Below are 24,692 nucleotides of genomic sequence, written 5' to 3' on the forward strand. Positions count from 1 at the left end.
ACACTTTCGCTCAAATAAAATCATAAATGTCACAGCCCAGGAATAAGACAGAAGATAATAGACAAATAAAATGCTATGCAGACAGTCAAAATTGTTAAACAGCAGAAGTGCACTGAAATATAAAGCCAAATGTTATGGTTGCCCAACAGACTTGGCTTTCAAGCTTAAATGATGCTTGTAAAGAAACTTGTAAAGAAAAATATGTCAACTTACACCTATGCACCAGGACTTGATGAGTGCATTTTAGAAGGCATTGTCGCTCCAAGAAGTAATGTATATTAATCTGCAGATAACAAGAAAAATGAAATACACACATTTTAAGAGCTCATCTTTACAAATGAATACAATTCTAATGTAAAGAAATCATTTTGTGCCAAATTAAGTTTGTTCCAATCGTATTAGGACTCCATAGCACACCTTAATTTTTTTGTGTATGAGCTCCCAATTCAATAATGTCTAATATGAAATTTTAAACTTCAAGACATTATCACTTAATTTTTTCTTTGAAAAGAATAATATCCATACTTTTGTAGCCCACTAATCATTTCTTAATATCTTATTGAATGTTTGTAATACAGTATTGATAGCTCAAAAAAATTGCACTAGTTTGTAAAGATCAGATGGTGTGACACAAGTGGTGGTCGTGAAGTGTCTGCATCTCTTCCCAATGAAGGTTTATGTATACCAGTAAAAGAAATCACACTTCTTACAACGAGGGTACTAACTACTACTACTTCTGTAAGGATGACTCTCGTGTATGTAACAATCTATATAAATAGTAAAAGCAAATTGCAAACAAAAGGGTCCCAAATACAAATGTTCACTAGAAATAGAACCTTTAATGTGGGAACCAATCTCATCAGGCTCTCTGAACTTGCTTATTGCAGTAAGCTCCCAAACTTACTACTAGATTATAGACATTTCTTTTCTATTAAACTCAAATCCATATTGTATGATTTTTTACTAATTAAAGCATTTAAATCCATTTGAAGTGGCCAAAATCGTGATCCTTAATTTATCACACTCCATGGACCATCAAAAGTGACCGAATACTTTCAAACAAGCAAAGACTTCTAGAATATGAAGCAAATATCTAAGTCCAATAAATTTGCTACTCTTTAAGAAGAATGCAGTAATGTCCATTAACTAGAATATTATGTTTATGCAAGGTAATGCATAAATCTACAAAAAACTTTAAAAAAATCACCTGTCTATGAAATATAGCAGATGTAACATCATTAACTTTAACATAGGGAAAGCATTAATCACACTCCTTGAAAAATGCATTAAGGTGTCTTAGTTTTACTGCATTTCAATTTTCTTCATAATATATCCCTATTTTACAGAAACTGCTGAATTTTTCCAAAAATTAATATGCCTTTTACTCATTCAAGCAGCTTGTTGTATTCTCATCATTTTTTCTTGAAACGCCAATGCTACCAAGAAGGAAACCAATCTGTTACCAAATAATTCCAATGATTTCCAGGTAACATTGCTAGTAAGAAATCTTGTTCTCTCTATACTGTTTAATAATAGAGGCAATGAATAATTTTTACCATATAGTAACTCAGCTTTAGATTTCTGAAATTCTTTCCACAGGTTTGCATTTTTTTAATTTATATCTGGAAATCACTGTTACCTTTGTAACACAGTGATTTCTAAAAAAAAAAAATTTAAAAGTCTGATGAAGTAAAGTCAATTTTAGATAGCTTCTAGAGATAAATTAATGTAACCAGATCTGTGTGATCATCCCAGCCACAGTTTTTAACTCACCCTTTTAAACAGAGATGAGAATTCATAATTTAGGGCATCTTCTTCTTCAAGATATCTGCTCACAAGGATATATGTCTGCACTTCATCCAGCACCTGCCAAAACAATAAAATGGAACACAACGGCGAGTAAATTTCTAACCATTACAGACCATAGTTACATTTTATCAAAACAAAAAATTTGGCAGAAACAAGTTACACTTTTAAGATACACAGTCCTTCCATGTCAATCAAGAAAGATGTTAGCAAACAAAATACCTAAAGACCAAAACAGAAGTACAAAATATAAGGGCTAAACAGTTTTTGGAAAGACAACAGATTCCAGTGAAAAGTATAATAAAAAGTGCCCGCTCGACCCGAGTCGTAGAGGAAAACGAACAAAACAGGCTAGAAAAAATAGTAAGGCACGATGACAATACTAATGAATCATAATGATGATAAACTTCTGCGGCGGCTCGTGACAGGAGAGACAAAGTTGGCAATAAGAATAAAGCATAGAATAATAGCTTAAGACGAACAGAATTTGGCTCAGGTACGAGACTGAACAGAAAGCAAAATAGCAGACCATTAGAGGCAGAAGATCTGTCTCACTGCTTTCCCAAAAATTCAACACTCCCTCTTAACAAGAGAGAGGTCTTCAATTGTCACCTCATGACAAGTGCACGAAGCTGCCATCAAAAAGAATGTCAACAAAAATCTCATCATAGATTTTCGTCAATAAAAGTTGTTATCTCAGAATAAAAATATCACCATAGCTACTCCTAAAGGGTGAATTAAAAACAAAAATTAAGTCATGGAATCACACATATGACTTCTACCATGGCTACTCCCAGAGGGTGGATGTCATAAGAGAGTACCATGACTTAGTTTTTCTGTTCTTTCACCCTTTGGGAGTAGCTATGGTGAATGTCATGCTGAGATGACAATATCATGTTGAGAAAATTTGTGATGAATTTTGTTATTGACAGTTTTTTGATTGCAGCTCCATTGAGCTTGTCAAGTTGAGACACACACTGTCATTTGAATGATCTCTCTCTTGCTAAGAGGGTGTGCTAAAGTTATGTAGGTGCAAGAGAGGTAAACAACCTGTGGTGGTCCTCTTGTGTAGTTCTCAGAAATTGTTTGGGTTCTAGCTGGAGAAATTTTTACTTTGTCAGCAAAGAAAATGGTTACATGGCGCCGTAACTGTTATTTTGGTTCTTATGACATGGCACCGTAGTGGTTCCATCCTGGCATCATGTGTATCTTGCATTGCCATCAATGCATTCTGTCATGTCATGACTCTGAATTGTTGGCGGTTTACTTTGTATCATCGGTTCTCTTTCTCTTTTCAATGGTCTCCATACAACATGCCATTTCATACTCATGCTGCTGTGTGCCATCCATAATGGCTGGTGGTTTGTATTTCATGTGCCTCTTAATCATGTTGTGAGTATTACTTTTTGATTTTTTATGAGACATAAATGCCAGAGGTTGTATCGAAGCATTTGTCATTACTTCAAGAAGCATTATGATTGTATTACTGTGCAGCAACATATTGGCATAGACAGTTGTAATCGTCTTTTCTTGTATTGTCTCCTGGGTGTGTCGGCACTTACTGATTTTGTGTGATTATGGGACTTTTCAGATTTTTGGTTTCTTATGCTGAGTGAGCTACCTAGCTGTGTGCTGATCAAGAGCTGAGTGTCTGTATGCATATGGGAAGCTGGATGTTTGTTTGCACATGCTCTTTCCGGAGCTGCCTGGTTGCCTGTCTGTTTTGAGCAGCTTGGGATTACATTCACATTCTGTTTCTTTTTGAGATTATATTCACTCTGTTTATTATTGCAAAGATATATTTTATATTACAGATATATATTTTGTAATTCAGATTACTCTTCAAAGCTGAGAGTTATTTGGAAAAAAAACTCAAACTAATGCCAATTGATTGATTGAGATTTTATTGAATCATAAGCAAGAAGTTAATCGTAGTTGTTTGAAGAACTCGATAAAGGATAGTTTTCTTGATGTGGATGCATTTTTCCCTCAAGTAGGAGGGTTTTCCCAAGATACATGTTTATGTTATCTGTGTTTTGCATTTCAGTCATGTCAAGTTATATATTCTGGTTTGAAAACTTAACAGCTACTTTCCTCCGATGTCCTCCCCATATGAAATCCACAGTACTCATGAGGAGGACCCCTTCTCAGACCTTTATGACAGCATCATTCAGTTTTCAGCGTTTGGCAAAGTTCTCCATCTTGAGAACTTCAATACCTGGACACAAACGGCACAAACTCTCCTTCACTTCAGGGTAGTTGATACTTTATGTATTGAGGACTTGGATCCAGTCCACATGGGACTCCACAGATCTTCCGAGCATGAATTGGTCCCCTAACCAAGTACGACATAAATCTTTTATATCTCAGCAAGTATTTGGGACTGGTGCTTCTGAATGGGTTATCTTGCCCCCCAAATTCACACCTTTTCATGTACAGGCCTCCTAGTGGTGGTGGTCGTGTTCTGGACTATGCTCTTGCCTGGCAGTCATTCATCCCAATCATTAGCCACTTCTCCATTCACCCCCCCCTGGCCAACCATGCCCTACTTCGTCTCTCCATCCCAATCATTAGCAATCCTATCAAACCTTTGGTCGGCCTTCTTATCCCATCACCCCTTCACCTCCCTTCAGCACTCTCACTGTCAACTCTTACGCCTTGAAAAGCACCTCCGCATCTCCTAGTGAAGACAACCTCTTCTTGCCTCCCTTCACAATTCACCCAAGTTCTACTGGCATATACTCTTCCCCTGCCACAATGCCCTCCCCCCATCTCTTGATCATGTGAAGTTGGTCTCCCACATCTCTGAGCTTTACAACGTCCCCAACCAGCAACCTTTCCAAGTTACACCCTCACCTCATCGTCGCCTCTTTACTTGGCTGATCTATCCAACCAAGTGGCTTGCACAAGTTCCGCTGCCTCCTGGTCGCACCATATCATCTATCTAATACACAAGGCGAGTCTCACTTCAAATCTCAATAATTACAAGACCATCATGGTTGGGCATACCATCTTCATTCTTGTTTCAAAAGAGTTGGATCACCATCATATCCATATCATGTGGTAAGCTGATTTTAGACAGGATTATCAAACTATGGATCACATCTTCTCTCTTCATAGCATTATTGAGGAGGCATGCCATAGCCCCTCAAAGGTATATTATTATTTTGTGGACTTTTCCAAAGCCTTTGACTCTGTTCATAAGACAGCTCTCTTTCAGAGGCTTTGAGATATTTGTAATTCTGAGACTCTTCTAGTGGCCATTATGAGACTATGAGATGGATTGGGGTTGTCTCAAGACCCATTATGGGGTTTTTAACTTTATCAGGAGCACTATCGGTGTTAAGTAGGATGGCAACCTATCCCCTACCCTCTTTGGTATTTATATTGACGAGCTTGAGAGGTATCTTTAGGATCACACCCTTCTAGGGGATTGGTTGTTTTCTTCACCAAGTTATGATCACTATCCTGCTCTTCACAGATGATGTTGTTCTTTTAGCCTCTTCACTTGAGGGTTTATAGCGACATCTTGACAATCTTGCATCCTTCTGCATGTTACAACATTTGACCGTTAATTTGGAGAAGACCAAGCTAATGGTCTTCAATGCTCTGCAGACGTCTCACCTCCATTTCTTTTTTTAAGGTGTGGAGGTGTAGGTCTCATCCTCCTACACATATATGGGGGTCAAGTTCTCTAGGCCCCATTTTACCATTAGACTTGCCCTTCAATATGGATCAATAAGGATTATGGTTCATTGGCCCTCCTTGAAAGAGAGTGTTTCAAACAGCACTTTCTTAACACTTTGTCCAAGATGACACTAATGGAGAGTTCTATCATTCGATTGTGTGGGGTCCTTCGTTGGAGTTTGACTGTGCTTTGCTTGAGGGGGCATAAATTATCCTCTTTCAGCATACCATTGGGTGCAAGCAATCCATCCCACACAATATTATTCTAGTTGAGTTTTGGGCTCGTCCCTTCGGGCTTGATGTCATCTTCGATTTGGTTTAGTACCTTCACCGCCCTTGGGGCTTTGCTGATTTGTCGAAGGGTCTTCACAAATACATGTTCCTAGCCAATTGCTCTTCAAAGTTTATTGTTGCCTCTACTCTCCCTTTGGGTTGAGCTCACAGTTGGTTTGTTAAGACCTCTTCCCTTCTTGGATCGATTATGATTGAGATGGATTTCCCCCTCCCCTTTAGATACTAGCTTGATGTGCCCACCCTCTATCTTCTTCCTCCCCACCATGAGTTAGATGGTTTCATCAAAGATGATAACTATGGGCAGTCCATTCTTCCTCCCCACCATGAGTTAGATGGTTTCATCAAAGATGATAACTATGGGCAGTCCATTCATACTATATGGGTTAATCCCACAGGGCCTTCACCCTAAGATGGCCTTTTACACGAAGCACTTCATGAGTTGAAGGATAGATTCATTGTTCATCCTTCTTAATTATCCCTCCACTTGCCCCATTCCCTCAGGATTCCCCTTGGCTCCTTTAGGGTGAGTTCCCATTGGCTCCATTGTGAGACCGATCATCTTATAGACAGCAAGCACAGAATTTGTCAGCTTTGCAGCATTGGTGAGGTTGAGTCTAAGAAGCACTTCATTTTTCGTTGTCCTCTATACTTTGAGATCAAGGGGAGATTCTACTGCTTTTTCAGGGAGGCACGGTAGCGCTCCATTTTCTTCAGATATTCAAACCAAAGGTGCCTTGCCCTTTATTTTTAGGAAGCCCTCAGGCTTCAAGACCACACTCCAACATTGACGTCTTGCAATGCCTTCGCCTTCCCAACTTATTACCTCCTTCATAGGAACTCAATGCCTAGTGCCAAGCAATCGTTTAGCACCGCCCCTTTTCCTCGATCTGCGAGGTCCAAGACGATGTCTTATTCATTGCAGCCCTCCTCTCCCAGGATCATTACGAGATGGTCCAAGGCTAGGACTGGCCCTACTGATTATCCTTTGGCTCGCTTCACCGCTGTTTGGAACCCTTAAGTGGGTTCGGGAGGGTTCTCTCTTTCCTCTGTTTCTTTCTTTCTACTTTTGTTTCTTATATTGTTGTTTCTTCTTTGGACATTGTTTGGTGTCCTTTCTGTGGGTTGGGCCCCTTTTTTGTTCTACTTTGGCAGTCCCCTGGACCCTTTGTGGTCTCTTGCTGGACATTAATAGATTTCTCTATCTCATAAATACCAAGCATTTCACAGGGAGTAAAAAGATAATTTGAGGAATTGAGCAGCAATAATAACATCATGCTTTGATTCAATTGTCAAATCTGAGATAAAACATAACCGTCGATGGCCAGTCACTTTCTGCTATTAGCAGCTTGGCTTCTGATGTAAATTTGGAAAAGATTACGCAGAACAGGTCACCCTCATCCCCATTAAAAGGCAACATAAATGTATGTTTAGCTTCTATAAGTTGAATTTTTTTCTTCTTATTCTTATTGTAATAGAAAATAGAAGTTCACACATACTAATGCCTAACAAAGATATCTGTTTAGAGTTAAGCCAAGATAGGCAATGTACAAATGAATAAGGAACGTGACAAAGGCAATGAATAAACAATACATTTCCTTCTGTAAATAGAAAAAATGAAAAGCTGAACTTACCAGACATGAACTAAGCTGAACCACCAGATTCCTCAACTCTGGTTTGATCTCGATATTATGGTCCCCAATTATTATTCTAGGACTATTGATAGCTGATCTTGAATTAGAATTTGGTAGTTTGAAAGTTGATAATAAATTCTGTAAACAACCATGCTGTTTCCTCAGTTTCTCCAACTACAATATACAAGAAACAGTAATCAGGAATATAAAATAAACTAACAAAATAATGGTAGATATTGTTTAGCAAAATTTCAAGAAGGATCACAACAATTTTCCCAGGATATATGAAACAGTAGCCCTCTTAAACAATGTTAATTATCAGACTCTAAATGTGCTATCTTCGTAATGTTGTCAGTTACTGTGAAATCTCAAGCAAAATATAAATACTTCTGCCTAGGTGATCAGTCAATAAGTTTCAGGCAAATATACACACCATGGCAAAAAGGTAAAAAAAAAGTTCTTGTTGAGCAATATGTGTTGGTATATGATAGATCAACCAGCAACTGCTACTATTATTATTTCAGAAGCATGGTAAAAATCTCTAATGGCAAACAGAAAGGTGTCCTATATAAGAAACAAAGGACCTTATGTAAGATATGAAGAGTAGCTTCCCAAATTCTTATCAATCAAAATATTAAACAAGCAGTATAACTCTCATTGAACATAAAAGTATATTAAGACAACCTAAATTCTAGTTAGTTGTTAATAGCATAAAATATGTATTGAGGCCAAATTACTAATAAAGTAACCCCCCACAAAACCCTACCATTTACTTTTAATTGGTTAAGGAGTAATAGTAAAGACAAAAATTGATCACGAAAGAAGAAAATGAATCATGAAAAATATTTCACTTTCCAAAAATATACAGAACCAACATAGCAAGCACATCAAATGCCAGATAATAGCCCTAACAATACATGCCTTGCAGACAATATTAAGGTCTCACTGATTCTCCTTTCTAGCAGCAACCAGAGCACATGCCTTTTGATGCTCCACCACCTAAAGTCATGAGATCTGTATCCAAAAGATTTGTTTTTTTTCAAATTAATGCATTGTAAAGTTTTTCATGCGACTGGTGATGCTTGCATGACACCGCCTCCAGCTCCACGTGAAATTTTTTTGACCCAGAGCTATGAACCATTGAGATCACAAACAGAAGCTCTCATCCCTACACTTGTTCAAACCCATGACCTCAACAGCCCAGTGAAGGCACAAGACCTGCGAGAACAGTGGCCCAGACAGGGTTTGACCCCTTGATGGCTACTGCAACAACGATTAATGAAGTTTTATCTCCATTCAATATAATCGCCCAAAGCCCATCAATTAGTTGATGAACACAATTTTATTAAGGAACAACTCCTGCGGAAGACAGATTATTATCAAACTGCCATCACCGTTATGAATCCCTGATTCAAGATTCCCGGTGATGACTGTCATAACTTCATGAAATGACTCCTTCGGCCATTTTGTTTCCTTCTAACACATGGGGCTCTTCAGTAATGATGCACGGAAATGGGTCCACCTGTATCGCTCTGTTAGTGGCTTTGACAATCCTCAGAATTACAATACTCAACTTCATCCTCAGAAACACACGTTATAATCCTTCTACAAGATTTTTGTTAAAACAACTCCTCTGAGCTTGGTTGTTCAAGATTTCGTCCTTAATCAATTATTCTTTCTCACTCGATGGTTTTGAGAGAGACACCAAAGTGGTATTGTACATTGACGAAATTTGAACAATTTTTCTCCCCCAAATGATGACAGACTTAAACAAGAAAAACAGACTCCACTTCTTTAAACGATGCTCACTCCATTTTGGGCCCCACACTTTCGCACACACATTCTCTATGATCAAGATTCACAAGAGGCTTCAACAGTTTTTGATCCGACAAACAGTTCAGCTTCAGGAAAGCCTCTGAAACTTCACACAAATCAGATTCTATATTCTTTGCATGGAATACAAAAACTTCTGTCCATCTTTATTACCAATATATGTATCAAATTTAAATAAAGCCAACTCAATAATCGGTTCTACAAGTACATCTTCGGTTATTAATTATATGTGCACGATGATAAAATCTTGCAGCTATTCAAAATAATAATCGGCTCTTCATTGAATTATCCGGGCCCACAAAGTTTCTCAGCAAATTATAATTCTGAGAATAATCAACATCAAGCCTTAATCAAAACACTCCCTCGATATTCATGCTTCTGAACTGTAGATATTTACCAGAATGATGGCAGAATGCTCCTGTACTTTACAGCACTAATTAAGATTTTTCCTTAAACCTATTCTGATGAAATATTTGATTATATCCAATATATTAAGATATAGATTCATTCATATCTCATTTTCTGCTCTGTTTAGAATCTTCTTGCAACCTTTCTCTCTGATAAATCCTCTGATGATTCTAAAGAACTACACAAGCTGGCAGGATACACTACTCTGATACCTCACTGTAATATCTTAACTGGATATCCCTTCAAAAAAATTCCTCAAATAAATTTCAGAATCATAAACAAGATTTTATGCAATAATAACCAGCATTAACCAGTGGATAACCAGCAAATACTCATTAAAATACTAAGAAAATGTTATTGCATTATAATATTCAGCAATACAATAACAACCCAATCATAAAAACAGTGATAACAGACATATTGGATAACCAGAAATGAACCTGAAATGCAATTGTGAATTCTGTCACGAATTCACTACAGATGATGAATTGGGGCTACGTCCATTCCAACAAGAAGACGTAGAGGGTTTGAGTCCTCGGATCCTAAATAGAAGCTGAAGGTAGCTTAATTTCTCCAAGAGAAATCTCAAACCAAATCAATATCCAAGTATGTCCAAATGAATGAAGCTTCCTTCTTTTATGCTGAAAACGGTGACCTTTCAGTTGCCTTCTCCTATTTGTTCATCTTTTTTCTTCTTTGTCACCTTTTAACCCCCTTTATAATATTAAATCGACTCATATTATCAACTTGCTTTAAACTCTCATAAGTCAAATTTAATATTTTATGAGTTTAACTTTAGGATTCCTAATGTCCCAAAAAGACGACATTACGCCTCCATTTCTATGCACATCCCATTTAGCATCATAGGGTACAAATGCAACATTTTCCCTTCCTTCATCCCTAGCTCTTATGGTGAGTGAGCTTGGGATTTCGGTCGTAGGGACCAAACCTTCAACTAAGGGACTGCACCTTTGTTTGTAGGGACTGAACCTTTAGCTATAGGGATTGCACCTTCAGTAATAGGGGCCAAAACTTTTGTAATAGTAGTGGCTTTGCATGAAGTTGTGCCTGCTACTAGCAAGGCCATGGGAGTAGCCCTTTGGACTCCCTAAGATGTAGATAGGTGTAGTGTGGTTGGCCCCACCCTATGTGTCCAAGGGAACCATTGTGCTTCATGTGGTGTAATCAAATGCATGATAGGTGACAGCAGCAATAGTGTGACTAAAATCTTGGTCAGCATTGCAAATCTTTTTGCTCCCCAATCAGCTACTACATGTGACTTCTCCCTCTATACCATCCCCTTCGCCTCCACCTGTCATCTTTGTCTCCTCTACTTCTTCATTATCCCCTTCATGTTGTGTTATTCATAACTCTCTACTTTCACTCTCGAAGGTGGATAATTCCACCGCTTCTTCTCCCTCTCTATTCTCCTCCTCTGTACTGGTTGTTGCACTCTATTGTTATTGCTTCTTTTTAAGGGGTTTCCCTTCCCCTCTAGTCGCAAACATGTCTAGGTGCGTCAATGCATCCAATAAAACATGGTTGGGTTATTTGGCTCTACCTTGTTGGTCAATACAAATCTTCTATACTAGTTCGTAGGAACTTGTGCTCACATGGCCTCTAGAAACAACACTATTGCATGATGAGGGATGAAGAAAGCTTGGTAGTTTAGGTTGAAGAAGTCTTTGATGCATTGATAACACATGTACCCAATTGCACACCCTCCTAGCATGATGCCATTCATCAATTTAAACATCTACATAGTTATGTCAAAGGCCATGCTTGATCTTGTAAGTCGACTCTTTACCAAGTCGATGATTAACTTCCACTCAACTGAAATAATGAATGATTTTTTCAACCTTTGACTGTTACCACTACACAAACTATCTCATTACTATGCAAAGACCTCAATCCTGCATACTAAATTGAGCAATGCATTTTTTCTTCAGAAGAAATTTTGAAGGAGGGTTTTGTTGTCGAATAGCACTTTGATAGAATGTCAGACACCTTGGTGAACTCCTTCAGCCAGAAAGATACAACCATCGTTTGCCCAAAATACAACACCATCACATTGTGCATCAATCATATCCTACAACCATCGAGCGCAACACAAGATCCAACTCGCATAGGTTGAATATGGGCATTACAATTGTTTTATCTACTTTTGCATTCTATAGGGATCCTTTCACAAGATGATCATCTAAAGTGTTCTCCATCAAGGGCAGCATTCATTGCCAATGACAGTCTCAAATGGGAGGGACTCAACAATTACCCTCTCATCCCTCTATACTTTACCCTTGTTTTTTTGGTGTTGCTAGATGTTGCCAAAACTACCTGTAATGGCTTTATCTTGTCTTTCTTGACAAAGGCACGCCTCTTAGTTATAGTCTCTTCCACGTCGTAGTCTAAAAGTAATAATCTATTGGTTTACTAAGTTATTTACATTTATCTTGCATTTGGCACTTGATTAACTAAACTCACTTGCACTTGACACACTCTAGATTAGTTACATTACATCAAAAATTATTAATCCCCTAGCTCTGCGTGTTAGTTGAAGTGAGGTGGTGCAAGGGAAGGTTCATCCCTTGAGACTTTAGTCAATCTCTAGGTTGGTGTATTTTGCCTTCTCCACATATTAATGAACCCGACAAGACGTTTACTCTTGATATGCTCTTCTCATAGTTTGGATGTGGTGAAGTTTCATTAGCTTTACAACCTAGACGACTTTGGGAATTGTTATGTGATGATCTGTAAGGCATAGCATTGCTCTTGACTGAATAGTCCTTTTAAGCCAAGTCTATATTTACTGAAAATATGGAGCCTAATGATACAAGCAGATCCTTTTTCCATATAGGGTTGATATTGGGGCTAAACACCTCTCCAAAGGCAAGATCACGACATTCTACACCAACTCACTACCCTAGACGCCAGTGCAACAAGACGACAGTGCAGCGCACTAATGGCCTATACAAACAAAGTGCGAAGAACACATCCAAAAACTAAATTTAGTAATAAGATTGCACTAGATGAAAAGGAAGGAAATGATAGGAAGACAAAAATTATTAGTATGTTATTAATATGATTGAATGAGAAGGTAGCAAATTCAAAGTTTGGAAAAGTAACTTGGTCAAGCTTATTCCTCCACGAAACCTGTGCATAGAAAAACAGCAAAAAATTATTCGAGTGGTTGTTTGGAGACCGATCCCAATCAAATCCTTGCTTTGGTGTTTGCACCTCCACAGTAACTGAATAGAAAAGTAAATGGTGATAGATAATCGTATAGAGATTAAGATAACATAAGATAAATTTATTAATCTCCAACAAGAGGCCAACAAGGGTCTAAGGGACAGGAGAACGTGCAACAATGCAACAGCCAACAACGAGAGCACCAAATGGTGTCCACATAAAGAACTAACAAGAAAGCAAAGGAACAAAACCAAAGCATACTAAATACTCCTCATAGGCACGAAGTAGTCCAACACTGAAGGATATGGCAAGGCAAAACCATCGCAAGGAGCCATTGAACAAAGGTTGGTGCTGCCAAATGTGTCATTTGGGAGGCCTCAAAGTGCTAGTGTGATCCGAAGAAGAGTCTAGAGACCACTTCTTTCCATGAGCAAGTGATCCAAGAAAGAAGATGATGAACTGACTTAGAGATTGTGTTGGCAGAAGCAGAAGTTGCATAATGTGATCACAAAGCCACATGGCCTCCTAGAGGTAGTGGGCAAACACCATTGATCAGTGTATATTAAAAAAGAAGATATGGATATGCACTCTCTAAACAAGCAATAAAACCTCCCTCCAATCTAGTAGATGGGAAGCTAAACACAAAATGGGTCTCTTTCTCTACCTTACCTAGAAGACAAAGACGACAAATCTTGTCCTCTCTGTTAATATGGTGGTAAGTCTGAATACGTAACTAAAGAGAACCCACTCTAAAAGACCCCTAAGAGATGCAGAGGGCATCAGTCCAACGACGAGTGACGTATCAAGGGCGCACAATAATCTGGTCTTAGATATCCATGTAGTGCTCAACATATAAAGCCATCCTTACGTAGAAACCCTCCAAGGGGTTGCTCCATGTCATTATAATATATTGTCTATAGATGTTGATTCTAACGTGCTCATTCAACTTCTACTGAGAAGGAAGGGGGTGAGCGAAGGCATCTAGAGAGAACTAAAAGGGAAGAAGACAGTCCATCACAATCCCAATCGAATCAAGAAGAGCAATGGCTTGGGGGAACCAACAGTAAGATCTCCCCACGAGATCAAAATCCACCACATTTTCAAAAGAGCAATAGACTAGCTAGGAATATCTGTAGCAACCCTCAACAGAATCCACAAAGCTCCAGAGCTCATGAAGGAACCAAATCAAATCAAAGATGGTCCCAAGCCTGAGAGGATGGGCCACGAACTCAGCCAGGATGATATTATGGGGAGTGGACCGATGACATTTGATAATGCGTCGCAAAAGGAGAGTTTGGACTCCCTCAACCGGAGCCCAATCAAACTCCAAAAGAGAAGGTCACCCAACAATCGAACTATAGAGAACAGTCGGCTTGACCAAGGAGTCCAAGAGGGACATCTTAGTCATAGTGTCCTAGAGGTGATGTCAGAAGCATTGTCTCTCGAACATAGCCAGAGAACCGAGGCCCTTGTTAACCCAAGGATGCATGGCAAGTTTCATGCTAAACAAGCACCAGAGAGCTTAAACTCCAGCTAAATATAAGAGGACGTGATCTCAACCTCCTCACCCTAAAAGTAGAAGTGGAGATGGGATGTCTTCAAACAGTTGGAAACCATAACCCAATCCTTGCCCAAGTTCACAAACAACTGCCACAAGTCACAAAAGGAGGCTGACCCATCCAGGAGGCCAAGAGGACCACATCGTCGGCAAATAGTAATAAATAGAGCTCAAAACCTGGTGTAGGTAGCATCCGTCACTCGGGAGTGAGAAGTACTCGAGGAAATCGTCAAGATCATCAATGTAGATACTGAAAAGAGCAAGAGAGAGAGGGCACCCTTGCTTCATGTCGATGATACTCTAAATACGAGATAAAAAATCCTCTGGAATCCTGAACCTACCCACACACACTCTCATATAACCTCATGATAGTCATCAGCAAGAGCTCAAAAATCTTAATGTCCCTAAGTCTCTAAAAGAGACTCCTCTGAGGGACCGAACCAAAGGCTTTGTGAAAAATCTGCAAAGCAACAATAGACTTTCGCAAATCAGTATTGGGACTCCTCAATGATAGTCCACATAGTTAGAATATGGTCCATGGTCTGAAAGTCAGTACGAAAACCAGTTTGGCCCTGAAAGTCCATACGGAAACCAACCTGCCCCTTAGCTCTATAGTGTCATCAATCAAGCTCCCTAGATAAGATAGTATTTAGCATGGTGGCATAGAGTTTGGCAAAAGTATGCCCAATCATGATGGTCTTATAGTTGTCGGGGTTAGAGACCAACCCGGTCAAATGGATTGGATAAATAGTATGTCATGACCGAGAGTTGAGAAAGCCAATGCAAACCACGCTATTAAAGAGCACTATGAGAACAAAACCCAAACTGAAATACTAAGCATTAAACCCTTCCTCATCAGTTGTCCTACTACTGCTCATGCATCTAATTGCCTCCCTGATGATGTTGGAGTCCGTAAAGAGGTGGCAACAAAGCAAGGGAGTAAGGTGGAGGGGGGATAGGTTGGGATCTCATAGAGGGTAGTGGTGTGATCCAAGGTGGAGGGGAGGGAAGGTGATGGGGGAACAAGGTACGCTAGAAGAGCTTGGGAGATCGCAGAAGAGAGGCACAAAAGGATCTACACTATATCATGAAGAATAGCCACAAGAGACATAAAGCAAGAGAGTAAACACTCCCCTAAAGAACGATGTGTATGAGTGTTGGCAAAGACTCCCCAAGCTAAGAGAAATTGTCAATAACTTGTGCCTTAAGTGTATGAAAATGGTGGATATCTAAGAGGTGTGAATAATGGAAGTAATCAAGAGAGCTCAAAATTGTCCAAAGGAAGTGAATAATCAACCAAGAAGACTAAATGAAGATGGGACATGGATTTAAAATGCATATAGACTGAATCACGCATAGATGGTCGATGGAATCGAGTGTTAGGAATGTAGGTTAGAAATTCGTAATGCGTCAACAGCAACCTACATGTATGCAAATTTGTGGACACTAATGCACCATGCTAACATCTCCATGACGTGCGTGTCCTAAGTCATCTAGGCCACATGTCCAAATTCGAAGCGAGTGATGACATGGCATGACAAACGGATGCGAGCAAATGGGTTGGGTTTGAGTCTTAGGCTAAGGTGAGGATGATGCAAAAGGGCAATTTACATAAGAGTGTCAATTTAGGCAATTACAATATTGTGTATATTTATTATGAACTGTATTATTATAGCTTACATTATATATATATATATATATAAAGTTTACTCTGTTAACATATTCATTTACATATCTGTCATAACAAAATGTATTTACGAATGTAATTCCCATGCTCATATTGTTTATCATCTACATGATAGTATTTGGAATCTAATTAATGATGAATAGCAATTACATACAGTCAAATATATAATTTGCTAATGGTTCAATTTGTTCCCTTTGATTCCAGCGATTCAAAAAGAGATAATCCAGTGTGTTGTTTGATGGAATAATTTTCTCAACAAACTTTCTACTTGATGACTTGGATATATTTATATCTTGGAATAGAAAACCTCATGACCTTTCCACCACCATCCCTTCATAATCACACCTCTCCTCAATTAATTTCTTTATTACCTTTGATTTCATTGCACCCTTTGGTTAAGGACTACTAACTCATTGTTGGATGATAATAACTATTTTGTGTATGGCAAACAATATAGATGTAATCGCTAACTGCCTCAATTACTTCTTTGTTGTTTACTTGAGGTTGTAGTTTTAGTTATTGTATATTATTATAGTCACTAACTTTGAGTCTTCTCTTTGGATTAAATTATGTCAATATTACATATTATGTTATCAATGCTATATTATATTAATAATATGTTATTATAATTATTTTATTTTATTTATTTAAATTTACTATATGAATAACATATAATATTTTATTAGTACATCATATTCTTTTTTTATTATTTTAATTACTAATACAATAATTAGTTATTTTAAAATTTTGATTATTAATTTATTTTTATTTTACTATTAAATCCTATCCTTGAAAGGGGGCATTACATTAAAAATATACCTCTTGTCAGAAGTAAGAATGCTAAGAATGCTTGACCTAATGATTGTTTTACATGCCTGAGTAATAAGAGTCAAGACAATCAAAACTGACATGTGACAAGAGACTTACAAATTGAGTAGGGTGGTGAACAATAGTTGCACATAAGATGTGCCTGTAGATTATGAAACTTGGCCAAGATGGCGCTCTGCCTAGCAACAAGCATTTGTCAATTCAAAAGACCCAGAATACAACTCTTAGTGTGAAAGGTCATAGTAGATAGGAGTCACCTTAGTATGTGATTGACTAGAGACACGTAAGGTCAAAACACCATAGCTCAGATGGTGATAGATTAATCAAATGATACATGTTAGAAGTTGTAATCTTTCCTTGGTGTGTTTATAAACCAAGGTTAGACGTCCTTTCGTTATTGTTATAATATATTAGGATATAAGCCAAGGTATCCTAATATATTTCTTTTTTGTCCTTTCTACACTACATCTTATTTTGTCCTCTAGTGGAATATGTGAGGACAAATATTTATTGTAATTTGTAATTTAGATTATTCCTCCTTAAGAGGAATCTCACACTTGGCCTCACACACTTATGAATGGTGGCATTCATAGACATGGGAGTTACATTCTAACTCCTCTCTCTCATCTCTATTTAAGAGATGACCCTCCTCTCTAATTTCTAATGAGGTTTCTTCCTCTTTTCAATTATTGTATGAGCGATTGCTCTCTCTCTCTTTCTCTCTCTCTTCTTAGGCTTTTCATGCCTCATTCATAATGTCACAAGGGGTTTTCTTTGCTTTCCCCTTTCCAAATATCTTGTCTCATGGTGTTGGAGCTTGAAGCTTTCTCTCTCCTATTTTATGGTAATATCTTTTCATGCATTAACTCACTTAGATTCTTTCCTGGTTTTTGCTTATTTCCATATTTCTTTTTCCATTTCTAACATGGTATCAGAGCAGTTTAATCTTTGTTTTGAGTGTTTGCATGAAGGTACGATTCGAAGGAGACTCTTGAGAGAGATTTCACTAATTTTTTTTTAATCTTCTTAAGATGGAAGAAATTGAATTTTTTTTTGGATTTGGCTGGTTTACTGCCAAACCTGATTAACTTCTGTTTGCTCTAATTTGTGCAGGTTACTTCTTATTTTATATTAGTTTTCATCTAACCCCTTTTTGGCAGGCTTGCCGCCAAAAGGTTTTCCTATCTAGATATCTTTTTTTTCTATGATCCAATCGCTTCTCGACTGCTGTCAAGGAGATTGTAACCTCCACTGTCAATCGGAGATATCTCTGCTCAAACTCAGGACCGCTGCCCACTTCAAGAAAATCCAAGCTCTTCAGAAGAGGCTGTTTTGCCTCTGATTTGAAACGATTGTCCTCGTGAACACCCAATACCACTCCTACTGAGATAGCGAATAAAGAGTCAAGCTTGAGAGTAGTTGATAGGTCTTGAGCGGAGGGTAATATGTCGCCCACACGAGTAGCCTGGGCACTCTTAGCAGCCGCAACAAGGGCCTCTCCAAAGCCCTTGAAAGGCTTGCTTACCCCATTCTTCTTTCCAAGCCCAATTAAACCGACCCTCTGAAATCCAAAGCCAGAGAGCCTTACAAACGTTACCTGCCCGATCTTGCCTGACAAATCCTCCTCCTTTGCAACTTCGCTTAACAAGCCATTAACATAGCCATCAAGCTCTTTCAATCTTACATTCTCAAACACACCGCTCGATACATCCTTCTCAATTACACCCACTGCCAAGATATGGTTCCGTTGCCGGAATCTTGATCCAATCCATGACCTCTGCAAAAGAAATTTTGTCTCTGCTTTGATCCAATCCATGGCAGACCAGGGCCGCATCAGTGAGCCCGACATGAATAAGAGTTTTAGCTATTGGAAGAGAAATTGCCATTTCGCCATCTGGATTCTGGTCTGAAATTTTTAAAAATCAAAATGCAATGCTAGGAAACGCGAGTTTGGAGAATTTGAGTTGGGTTTTACCATGGATTACTTTCCTTCTTGTCATCAGAGCTGAAGTGCAGTCGCCCATAGGTGGATGAATACAAGGCGGTCTTGACAACCCACAGAATGGAAATGTTGAATCCCAAGCCAATGAATATGATGTAGTGGGATGGAATGGTGAAATATGTTGAGATGTTGAAGGAACTTGAGGCCAATGATGGCTGAGGCGTTTAACACTGCTTAACTATGTTTGATGTCCTTGTTATATTAGTATAACTACACTATCAAAGAGTTATAATATTTTTCGGTATATCTTTTTTTTTATGCGCGGGAGGGGGTGCGATATCGGTTATGAAGTTTGTTCAGACTCTTTTAGTACTTAGTTTATGGACTATTCTAACAGTAACAGATTCATTTATTCTTTGTGCACTAATTTTGGACGACGGCTTTAAATATTGGGTGCAGATTATGCTTGGCTCCCACGGGTCCTAAATGAGTGTGGAAATTAGCATATAGAGAATAATTTGCTGCTATTTTCATTGTAAAAAAATGGGTTTATGGTGTAAAGAGATGGTAGTAACACCATTAATCGATTCCACAATGAATAATCTCTCTATATTTAGATTCTGTTGTAACGTTTTCTATCTTTTCTTACAAGATTCTTTCTTCTTTTTTTAGCTCTTGACAGAGGCATCTTTTGTTTTTTTTTATCATTGCCTTTTGTCAATCTATTTCTGGCATTTTATCATTCATTGTCAGACAGCTCAAACACAAGTGCAATATTTTTACTTTAAATCTCTCTTACTCCTATACATGGTTTTAAGTAAAAAAAGGGAGAAGTTTAAGGATAATTTTTTTTTGATAAGTTTTCTTAGAATTTAAAACTAATTAAAGTTTTATTATTATTTATTTTACATAAAAAGTTAAGAGTTTTTTTGTTTTTTTCAAAATAAATAAATATCCTCTTTTATAATTCTTTTTTTTTGCCATAATCTAGGAGGATTATTGTCTTTGATGGTATATCTTCTCACTTGTGTTCACCTTGCATGGAGATTTTAACTGATAACTTATGCTTATTGCTCTTCCAAATACTTCTTTTTTATCTCAATTATTCAAGTTTGAGTATCTTACACTATTGCCTTCATTATTTAATGATTTGAGTTAATTAATCTATCTGCACATGGTTGCAATTTTATGCTTTTATAGCATCGTTCCATGCCCATGTTGGCACTTTATGGTTTTATACCATTGATTTAAATGATTTATATGATATTTTTTTTTGTAAGTTGCATCGGGAGCCAGTTTATCAAGGTTAACTATGGTTGACCCGACAGTTTTAAACTCACTCGTAGTTGCCTTATCTGGTCCATGGAGTATCCCTCCAACCTATAATTGGTGTGCACTTACTTCAATGGATTTTCCCTCCATTTGTTCCACTTTGTTCCTCAATGCGAGGATGATATTTTATAGGGATTTCCCATTCCAAGCTCCTTGTCTCTTTGGTGTATGCTCCTAGTTGTGATTTATTCATGGTATGACTTCCTACACCTTGCTCATTTTTTTGATAGGTGACGAGGCTACCATATCTTGGAGCACTCCAATATTGGAGACTCTATTTGAGAAAGTTGTTTTGATCCATGTTGATATTTTTCCTCATGGCAATGATGTTGCTTGTCCATGATGGATTTCTTATTTGAAGGCAATATGTTGTTACTCCTCATAAACTCTTCCGTTGGTCCACTTCAGCTATAATTCTTGGAAAAACTGTAACTTGAATTATTTGGTGCTTGAGGCACATGTTCTACTTATTTATTATTGTCTCTCTTATATTTCTTTGATAAATATACAATGTGATAATGTTCTGCATACTTTATTGCCTAGATCGTGAGTCATGTAGGTGATGGAGTCGCGACCCATTCACTTGTAGTGGGATGACTCATTAGTGGACTGTCTATATCCATGTGATTGACGCAATGTTGATGCAGGTTTCATTAGTTGGCCTTGTCTGTGGTCATTTGTGCATTAGTATGTTTCTTTCATGAGAGAGTTATTGCATAAAGATTGGTCATTTTGACCCATATTATGATCATTTTGAGCTTATGACTTATTTTTAGATATCATGTTAACTCCATTGCATGTTGGTGAACACATTCATTTATTCTCATCTCTCTTAGTTCCTCCTTGATTAAATTATTATAACTTCATTTTTTTTTACTAATATTCTACTTGTGGATAGTTGTCTTGTTTTTTGTTCTCTGTTTTTTTTCAAGTGATCCATCAAGGAACCTTCTTGATTTTTCACATATGGCTTGAAGACAATCAAATTACTTCATATTGAAGATTAAGTTGCAGATTTATGTAAATTATGGGTTTAATACCCCTTGATATAATTACCCCAAGTAAAGATTAAAGGGGGGTGTTTTAATACCCCTTGATATAATTACCCCAAGTAAAGATTAAAGGGGGGTGTTAGAAGTTGTAATCTTTCCTTGGTGTGTTTATAAACCAAGGTTAGACGTCCTTTCGTTATTGTTATAATATATTAGGATATAAGCCAAGGTATCCTAATATATTTCTTTTTTGTCCTTTTTCCGCTACATCTTATTTTGTCCTCTAGTGGAATATGTGAGGACAAATATTTATTGTAATTTGTAATTTAGATTATTCCTCCTTAAGAGGAATCTCACACTTGGCCTCACACACTTATGAATGGTGGCATTCATAGACATGGGAGTTACATTCTAACTCCTCTCTCTCATCTCTATTTAAGAGATGACCCTCCTCTCTCATTTCTAATGAGGTTTCTTCCTCTTTTCAATTATCGTATGAGCGATTGCTCTCTCTCTCTTTGTCTCTCTCTTCTTAGGGTTTTCATGCCTCATTCATAATGTCACAAGGGGTTTTCTTTGCTTTCCCCTTTCCAAATATCTTGTCTCATGGTGTTGGAGCTTGAAGCTTTCTCTCTCCTATTTTATGGTAATATCTTTTCATGCATTAACTCACTTAGATTCTTTCCTGGTTTTTGCTTATTTCCATATTTCTTTTTCCATTTCTAACAATACACCCTCATGTAGTGTATGACCACCCTACAAATGGAGGGTGAGCGAGGAACTCTTAGGTTCGTGAATGGGTATAAAGCACCTCAATGATGCTCTCCCTATGGCAAATTGGCATGTGTAGTTTCAAAATCCTAGACATGTTTCAAATCATATCAAGCTCTTATCTTTCTTTTGGTACCTAATGTTAAATGATGCTTAGTTGAAGCTAATTTGTTATTGCATCTTGGTCTTTCTTTCATTCAAAAAAAGGAAATTATTTTTGGCTGCATAAGATATCTTCAATCAAAAGAAAAGAATTGTTAAAAAATTTAGTTACTTTTCTTATAAGTTAGGTTAGCTTGTTACATTTCTTTAGGCACCCTTCAAGAAAAGTTGAAAGGTAATCTATTGGGTATGTGTTTCTTTCCTTAAAAGCCATGTGTTGTTCATCAAGAGATGGAGTGAGATTTCCAAGAGGCCAAAAATAAAGGAATGCTTCAGCAAGTGTTTAGGCATCCAAAGTTGAGTAGATCATCTAGAGTGGAGTTCATCATTCAAAGGGATTGATCATTTCAAGTTGGGGAGAATACTCCTCCATTGGCAATTGATTGGTATTTCTAGCTTGTTATATTGGTGAAGTCCATGAGGCTAAGCATTGTAATTTTGCTATTAGTGTTTCACTACATTGAAGTGATAGTAAATCATTTATTTCTATTCTTACAATTTCTATGTAATTTTATGCTATGCATGAAGCTTGAGTGGAGCAACCCTTGTATAGTGTAAAAGAGCATGTGTTTTGGGTGTGTTTAGGGAGTCCACTGCATCAGAGCTCTTAAACAGTTTGTGTATGATCTCTTCTACAAATGAATTGTGATTTGTCCTTTTATACAACATTATACTTTGTAATTTGAAGTATTACCTTTCAATTAGCTCATATTGCCAGTTGGAAGAGCAAACACAGGCCGAATTTTAAAATCAAAATTTGACAGACCATAGCTCATTTCCACTCTTGTCGAAGTCAATCGCATACATGAATAAGTGAGCATTATGACCAATTCCTTGGGCTGTAATGATGAAATTAATAATCAGATTACTTACTAAGCAATTTACATAAGTGTGCCAATTTACATGCTAAGCAATGCAATCGCTAGTGATAATCCAAACAAAGCGGACAAAACATAAGGAAAAAGAAAAAGACATACAATTTTCACGATTGCAATATTACAAATTAAATAAAAATAAAAAATAAAAATCTCCGTGACATGGTATGTTATGAGTGTTTTAAATTTTAAAAAGTAAATGGGGTTGATGATTAAGAATAACATTCAAGCTAGACGCTCTGGTGTAAATCCGACCTGCGTTTGATAGAGTGAGATAAGTTCACACTGCATTGTTAAATAGGGTTAGCTTAGGCAAAGTCTTAAGATTTATACTTGGGTGAACCTCAAATAGGTTTCATTGAACATTATGCATTATCAATTCTTGGCCACACGTATGCTGTAGTTATGTGAATATCATTTCATGTATGCTGCATCAGTCGGTGGAATAAAGAGTATATTAATCTCGATTGCCTCGCGCGGTGAAAAAACCCAACTAACAAAGATTCAACTTTAGAGATTTATCAGTTTGACGAGTTCACAGCAGCGGAAATTTCAATCTCTTACCAATGGTTGTTTGATACCTAAGCAAAAGTACAAAAATCTGCGAGATGGAGTAAAAATATTTTTTTAATTTTATGACTATTAACATGGAGGCGGCTGTAGAGAATGTTGTGGTAGGGAGAAAATGCTTACAAGAGCGGGAGAAGGGCGGAGGTGTTGAAGGTGGAGTAGAGAGAGGAAGGAGGGGAAGGAATCCCACCAAAGCGACTCATCCACGCGTTTTGGAGCAGCTGCCTGCTCTATGGCCTCTGCGACGCTCGCCATTCTCTTCGCCTGCGCGGGAACCCCACAAAAACCCAGCCGTAACTTATGAATTGCCTCCCCGTCCCTTCTAATATGCTCTGTAGGAAAAGTATTCCAAATCCTTACACAAATAATAATAATAATAGTATTGGTTGTCGTGTTCGAATGTTAAAGGATTACCAGCATTTGGAGTCATAGGAGGTGCAAGGAATGAATGATTCGTAGGCAATTGTATGAGATGATTTTGGTAATTGTTTACTTATTAATAGATTTTTTATTCTATTTTTTTTATTTTTCAATGAGTAAAATAATTAATATAAAATATTTGCTAAACATGATTAAAATGTAAATCAATCATTGTTCAAAGTCTTTGTTGGAGTATTTTTATCATTGATTATAAATGATATTATTGTTATTTTTTTGTTATAAAACTTAGAAAGAAATTTTATTGTATAATAAGAATTAACTTTATATAGAGATTAGGGAGAGAGAGACTAAGGGGTGTATCTTGAGATTAGGGAGGGAGGGAAGGAGAGAGAGGGGGAGAGTAGAGAGGGAAAGAGAGATTAGGGAGCATATATAGAGATTAGAGTGTTACATCTTAAATTTTTGCTACTTTAAATAATATTCTTAGTTGTTAGAAAATTTCATGTGAAATCAGTTGTTTGTTAATCTCATTGATGATAACAGTTCTTGTGAATGAAATTACTTATAATAATAAAATTGTTGATTCATGTGAAATGGAATAGTAGTTAGTAGTTGATATATCATACTACTCATTAAGATGAAATTGAAAGAATGAATATCGTAGAAAATTAAATTGATTATGCAATGTATTTTATTTTAAAGTCCTTTTGATCTTGGAATATGTTATTACCGAGAGTCATTTCTATTTT

At 37.4% G+C, this 24,692-nt stretch overlaps 1 protein-coding gene across 2 annotated transcripts in view; it reads right to left on the reverse strand.

The window, feature by feature from the left end:
• LOC149567622 (nucleoporin (DUF3414)) overlaps positions 1–23,974 on the reverse strand; it is a 337,999-nt gene extending 314,025 nt beyond the window's left edge. Inside the window, exons 1-4 of one of the 2 annotated variants that reach the window (XM_089820876.1) lie at positions 23,686–23,974; positions 7,419–7,592; positions 1,774–1,866; positions 214–283 (exon numbers count right to left, since the gene is read on the reverse strand). In XM_089820876.1, coding sequence (XP_089677002.1) covers positions 214–283; positions 1,774–1,866; positions 7,419–7,592; positions 23,686–23,817 — 469 coding nt within the window. In that variant the 5' untranslated portion in view covers positions 23,818–23,974. The remainder of the gene's footprint in view (positions 1–213; positions 284–1,773; positions 1,867–7,418; positions 7,593–23,685) is intronic. The other variant, XM_089820877.1, reaches the window with a different exon arrangement.
• Between the last annotated feature and the right edge of the window lie 718 nt (positions 23,975–24,692).

Source organism: Cupressus sempervirens, chromosome 3 (genome assembly GCF_028749045.1).
Source record: "Cupressus sempervirens isolate cs-2001-9-10 chromosome 3, ASM2874904v1, whole genome shotgun sequence".
Classification (NCBI taxonomy): Eukaryota; Viridiplantae; Streptophyta; class Pinopsida; order Cupressales; family Cupressaceae; genus Cupressus; species Cupressus sempervirens.